The sequence below is a fragment of the Gastrolobium bilobum genome, unplaced genomic scaffold (assembly GCF_033153095.1).
Source record: "Gastrolobium bilobum isolate Gb01-03AN ecotype WA unplaced genomic scaffold, APGP_CSIRO_Gbil_v1 utg11360, whole genome shotgun sequence".
NCBI classification, from domain to species: Eukaryota; Viridiplantae; Streptophyta; class Magnoliopsida; order Fabales; family Fabaceae; genus Gastrolobium; species Gastrolobium bilobum.
In genome coordinates this window covers 1-5984 of record NW_026898100.1, presented here as the reverse complement: position 1 = coordinate 5984, position 5984 = coordinate 1, and the positions used below count along the sequence as shown (strand labels likewise).

General features: G+C 37.3%; 1 protein-coding gene across 1 annotated transcript; it reads left to right on the top strand.

The window, feature by feature from the left end:
* Positions 1-3376: 3376 nt before the first annotated feature.
* Positions 3377-3987, top strand: LOC133312878 (uncharacterized). Its single transcript, XM_061514151.1, has 2 exons — positions 3377-3428; positions 3515-3987. Exons 1-2 carry the CDS (start codon positions 3377-3379, stop codon positions 3985-3987), a joined length of 525 nt encoding a protein of 174 aa, XP_061370135.1.
* Positions 3988-5984: the final 1997 nt, after the last annotated feature.

Below are 5984 nucleotides of genomic sequence, written 5' to 3'. Positions count from 1 at the left end.
AATAGTTTATCTTCAACTTGATAAATGATAACAACATGAATATTTTTATTTATTCTGATAATAGGTTGTGTAGTATTATAGCATTCCAAAAATGTTTGTTTGATCTTTGTTAGATAATGGTATGTGATTTATTATCTTATGTATTAAAAAATTTGGAACTAATGTCATTTTTTACAGGTATTTGAGTAAGTTTATAACTTTTTTTAATATAAGTTCTAAATTTATAATACGTACTGGTAGGGGTGCTAAACAAACCAGGGGCCTTTGGCTCGACTCGTGAAGGCCTATGCTTACATGTCTAAAATTGGTTGTTGGAATCAGGCTTGAGCTTATATAAAAGCTCGTTTAATAAAAAAGCCGCAGGCTTCAATTCAAAAGCTCGACCTTAGAGCCTCTCAAGCTTGCCTAGTATACTAATTTTTATTTTTATTTTATACTATTCATAATCGAAATCTCTCTCTCCTCAACCCATTTCATCACATTTTATTGGTTAAACAGATTTTTTGAATGATTTTGTTCTATATTATGCTTTTTGGATATACATTGAATTTATGAATCTTTATGAAATTATTAGTGTTGTGGATCATATATTTTGTTTGAATAAATTTTTGTTGTTTTAATTTTTTTAAACAGGCTAAACCAGACTTTTATTTTTCGTCAATAAGCCAGGCCACAGGCCAATAATTATATTCATAACAGGTAACAAGCTTTGTCAGGCTAAGACATTTAAACACAGGCTTAGCCTTTTAAGACCAAAGTTCGGCTCGGCTCGGCCTGTTAACACCCCTACTTACTGGTAGTGTTTTAAAAATCGACTCTAACTGGTCGGGTAGACCATGATCTCGGTGACCCGTGGGTTCTTCGGTCCAACCAGTCATTTGGATCGGTTCTGCAGTCAACTCGATTTGGACAGGTTGACCCGGCCGAGACTCGGTGACCCGGTTGACCCAAGTTTGACCAGTTGACCCTCTTTTTTTTTTGGTAAATCTTTTTTTATTTTTAGTTGCTCGAATTAAATCATGCTCTATTTTGTGGTAAATATAACTAAAAAGTAAGGTGAAAATAAGAAGGTATTTTGGATTAGTGCAGTTCGTTTATGTAATTTAGTTGCATCTTGTTGGGTTTAATATGTTCTTTTCACTTAAGCGCAATAGCTTTAGTGAGAGTGAGCCCAAAGTCTAATTTTAACCCATGAAGCTTAGGGTTTGTTTTGGATTGGGCAGGGTATATAAACTCTCTTTTCTCTCCAGTGCCTAATAAGGTTACAGATATCAGAAACACACAAAAGAGGCAGACGTTCATCATCTGAACGGTTGCCCACACGACCCCCTGATCCTCTTGAGTCATATGGCCTGGAAGATCAACCGTAGAGCGGAATTGTGACCGCTTGTGGAGCGTAGCTGCAGATCGTGAGGCTTGAGAAGGAGAAATGAACGTGAGAAATTGTCACGCTCGCTACTTCACCCCAGGTAATCAAAGTCGGATTATGATGGGGATTAAGATCAGTTTTGATTTATTTATTTTTTCTATGTGATTTTTGAAAATATGGCACCTTTATTCTGTATCGGTTATTTATATTCATGTTGTTAATTCTTTATAGTTCTTTTTCATAAAAGTTTAAATTTTAATCGATAAAAATGCTTTAATCCATAGTAAGGGTCTCTCGTGTATTTCTTGATTTGTAACAAGGAGGCTAATCCCATATGATTAGGTTTCCTCCTTGCTATTTTTATTTATTTTTCAAAATTTCTGTGTATTTTTCCAATATTTTGTAGAAGTTCAAGATCGAGAAACCGCGAGGAAGATGCACAGTCAGCTTTGTTAGAGACTTTTCGAGGACATCCCGAGCTCAGAATGAGGCAATACATATATGGTTGGAAAGAGGACGGAAAGACGAACATAACAGTGGGTGGATAGCCGCCACCGGAGCCTCCACACGCCTAAACGCACCGCCACAAGCGTCTGCGAGTGGCTGCCACTCTCCGGCAAGGCATGAGTGCGTGTGGGAGCATGGGGCCACCTTTTTGGGTGTATCCGGCGGTGGTGCACTCGTTTCTTTGTGGCGGTCCTTCCCCTGGAGTTTCGGCCTGAGTTGACTTCGGGTGACGGCGCAGCAGACCTGACGGCTAGGGTTTCTCGCCAAAGGATTGGGTCTTTCGGCTTATTGGGCCCATGGAAACTTGAGATAGATACTATCGACTAGGCGAAAGTCGAATTCCAAAGTTGTAATATATTTTTATTTTCTTTAAAATAGGAGGCCATTGATTAAAGTAATTAGAATTTATTATTTAAAGCTTTTATTGATTGGTATGAATTATATGTGCGATTAATATGATATTTGCAATAATATGTCATATAGGATAGGAAGGTGCCATATTGTTTCATGATCACATGTCATACGTGCATATTTACTATTATGTCATTACCGACTAGTATGATAGTTTTTATGCACGTAGTTTTAGATTTTAAATATTCCGGTAAAATAAAATTATGATTATTATGATTTTAGAAACAAAATCTAGATTAATGGTTATATTAATTTCGAAAATTAATTAGTTATTATGATTTTGGAAAAATCTAGAATAATCAAATTGATTATTTTTGGAGTTTAAAATCAAGACAAATTGGCAAGATAATTTCCTAAGAGAAAATTGTTTGACGAAAATAAATTTTTTGTGGGTTTTCTGAAATGGTCATGGAATAACACACGCTACATACAACATTCATGTATCATGATTGTGTGAAGCACACGCTGACGTAAAGTGACAGGATTTCAGGACCTTAATGCTTTCAAAATTATGTTAAGTTAAGTGCCCGTTTACCAGCGCACTTACTTACATAGTTTTGAAATCAAACAAAATAAATTTCGAATGAATTATTTCTTGGAAATTGGAAAATTCTAAAATTTTAAAATATTGAATGGGTGAAAGTTTTTTTTAAAATTAAGTTTCAAAAACCTAAGGGCTCCAATTGTGAGTTTATTAGTGAATGGTTATCGCTGAAGCCCCATCGGATAAGGATAATCAGATTTCACTAGATTAAACCTTAATATTTTCAAAATTTTAGTAAAGTTTTGTACGGCCCATCGTCGGCAACACTTAGACACTAAAAATAATTTTGAAAGTAAATAATGGTTAAATACATTCAACTTAGGTAAAGTTGTTAACCCTCCCATCGAGGCTCTGGCAATGGAACTAAAGGCCCAAATAACAATGTTAGTTTTACAAGTATCTTGCCCATCGTAAGCCTTGTAAAGATAACTAATGGATTGTTAAACAATAAACGATTAGTAGTTATTAGAATCTACTAGCGATATTGTTTTGTTGTTGTTAATACTAGTTTGTAATTAGTGTGCTTTGATTGTTTTTTCAGAAAAATGTCTTCATTCAATCCTTTAGCAACTATTTTGAGCCAAAAACCTATGGATGGTACCAATTACAAACAATGGAAAACTAATCTTGATATTGTCTACAATATGAAAAGCTTAACTTTGTACTGACTACCCCTATACCAGCGCAGCCTGCTGAAGATGCGCCTGAGGCAACAAAGGCCCAATTTCAGCAGGAGAAGGAGAAATGGGAGAAGGCAAATGTGGCAGTTCCCTGTTACATTTTAGCCAGTCTTGCCAATCACCTTCAGGAGCAGGTAAGCATAGTTGAGAGTGGAGCAGCTATGCTCCAGACTCTTTATGACGTGTTTGCTATGTCTAGCAGCTCTGCTAGGCAGATTGCGTTGAATGCTGTCACTAAGACAGTAATGTCTGGAGGAAGTGTGCAGGATCATTGTTTGTCAATGATTGCAAACTTCAAGAAGGTTGAGGATCATGGGGTTAGGTTTGAACAAGAAGTAAAAGTTGACCTTCTCTTACAATCACTCCCTGATTACTTCAATCACTTCAAGATGAACTATAATATGAACAAGTTGAATCTTGATCTCACTCAGCTGATGCACGAGCTTGAGAGTGCTGAGCAGTCTCTGGTCAAGTAGGGCAGTGCATTTTTTGTTGTGAGAGTTCTGGTAAACCTAAGGGGAAACCTAAGGGTAAGAAAAAGAAGAAATCAGGGATTCCAGTAGCCAGGCCTGTTGCAATGAGGCAGCCGAAAGGCAAGTGCTTCAAATGCGGACAAAAGGGGCATTGGAAGAAAAATTGCCCTCGTGTGAATCAGCAAGGTATAGGTAATTTATTTGTGATTAAGGCTTGTTCAGTGGAGAATTACAATAATATATGGATCATTGATTCAGGAGCCACTAACCATGTTTGTTGCTCTTTGCAGTTGTTCAAACATAGCTTGCCGATCAGTGAAGGACAAAGAGTGTTGAAGCTTGGCAATGGGGAACTTGTGTCTACACTAGCAGTAAGACAAGTTATTTTATCTTTTAATAATTGCAGAACTTTGGTTTTGAAAGACTGTTTGTTTATTCCGGATTTTAAGAGGAATTTGATTTATGTTAGTTGTTTGTTTAAACATGGTTTGACAGTTCAATTTAATTCCTCAGTTACTATTAGAAGTTCATCTTCTCTTATCTGTTCCGGTGAATTGTCAAATGGCCTGTATTTCCTTAGTCTTGCACCCTGTGAAATTAATCATGTTGAATTAGAGGATGATGAGCATACTCATTCTTCAAAGAAAATAAAAGTTTCCAATGAAACTTACCTTTGGCATTTGAGATTGGGTCATATTAATTTTAATAGGATACAAGGTTTGGTGAAAAGTGGGATTTTAAAATCCCTGGACTTTGAACCTATGCCAGTATGTGAGTATTGTTTAGAAGGAAAAATGACTATGCGGTCCTTCAAAACCAAAGGGAATTTTGCCAGACTTCAGCTGGAATTGGTATATACTGATGTATGTGGACCAATGAATGTCCAGGCCAGAGGCGAGTATCAGTACTTCATCACATTTACTGATGATTACTCTAGATTTGGACATATATACCTGATGCGTCATAAGTCTGAGGCTTTTGGTAAATTCCAAGAGTTCTGGCGAGTTCAGATCTTACTTGACCAAAGAGGGGATAGTTTCACAATTATCTTCTCCTGGGACACCCCAGCAGAATGGAGTCGCTGAAAGGAGAAATAGAACCCTTTAGAGATGGCAAGATCGATGCTCAGTTATTCACCTTTGCCTGATTCATTCTGGGGATATGCCTTAGAAACTGCTATGTACCTTTTGAACTTGGCTCCATCAAAATCTGTTTTAAAGACACCAATAGAATTATGGAAAGGGTGTAAGCCCAGCTTGAACTATATTCGGATTTGGGGTGGTCCGACACATATCTTACAACAGAAGCCAAATAAGATGGACTCTCGTACAGAAGTGTGCATATTTATAGGCTATCCTAAAGGAACCAGAGGCTGGTTATTTTATAGTCCGAAAGAAAAGAAGGTCTTAGTGAGTACACATGCGACTTTCTTAGAGGAGGACTACATGGAAAATCACAAGCCGAGGAGTACGATAATACTTGATGAGCTAGACTCGGATCAAGTTTTGCCTCAACCTCAAGGGGTTCCAGCTTTTATTCCTGTATTTGTTCAAAGAGGGGAAATATGCCTGAAGTTGAACATACACAGGAACCAGAAACAGAACCAGAAATTCAGCATGATGAACAACAAGTGGAGTTACCGCTTGTGTAAGAACAAAATCAAATAGTTAATCCAGAAATAAATTAGGGTCCTCCTCCTAAAATTGTTAACCCACCAGACTTGGATCATCCTGTAGATGCTCAACAACAAGTACATCAGAGTCGTAGTGGGAGATTGATTCGTAAACCAACAAGATATCTCTTGTTGGGTGAATGAAGTCAGGATGTCGTCATTGAGAAAGATGATGATCCCACTAGTTATGACAAGGCACTAGAAGATGTTGATGCTTAGGAATGGCTTGAGGCTATGGATCATGAGATGGGATCTATCTATTCTAACTCAGTTTGGACTCTTGTAGAAGCACCTAAAAGGGCAAGACACATTGGATGCAAGTGGATCT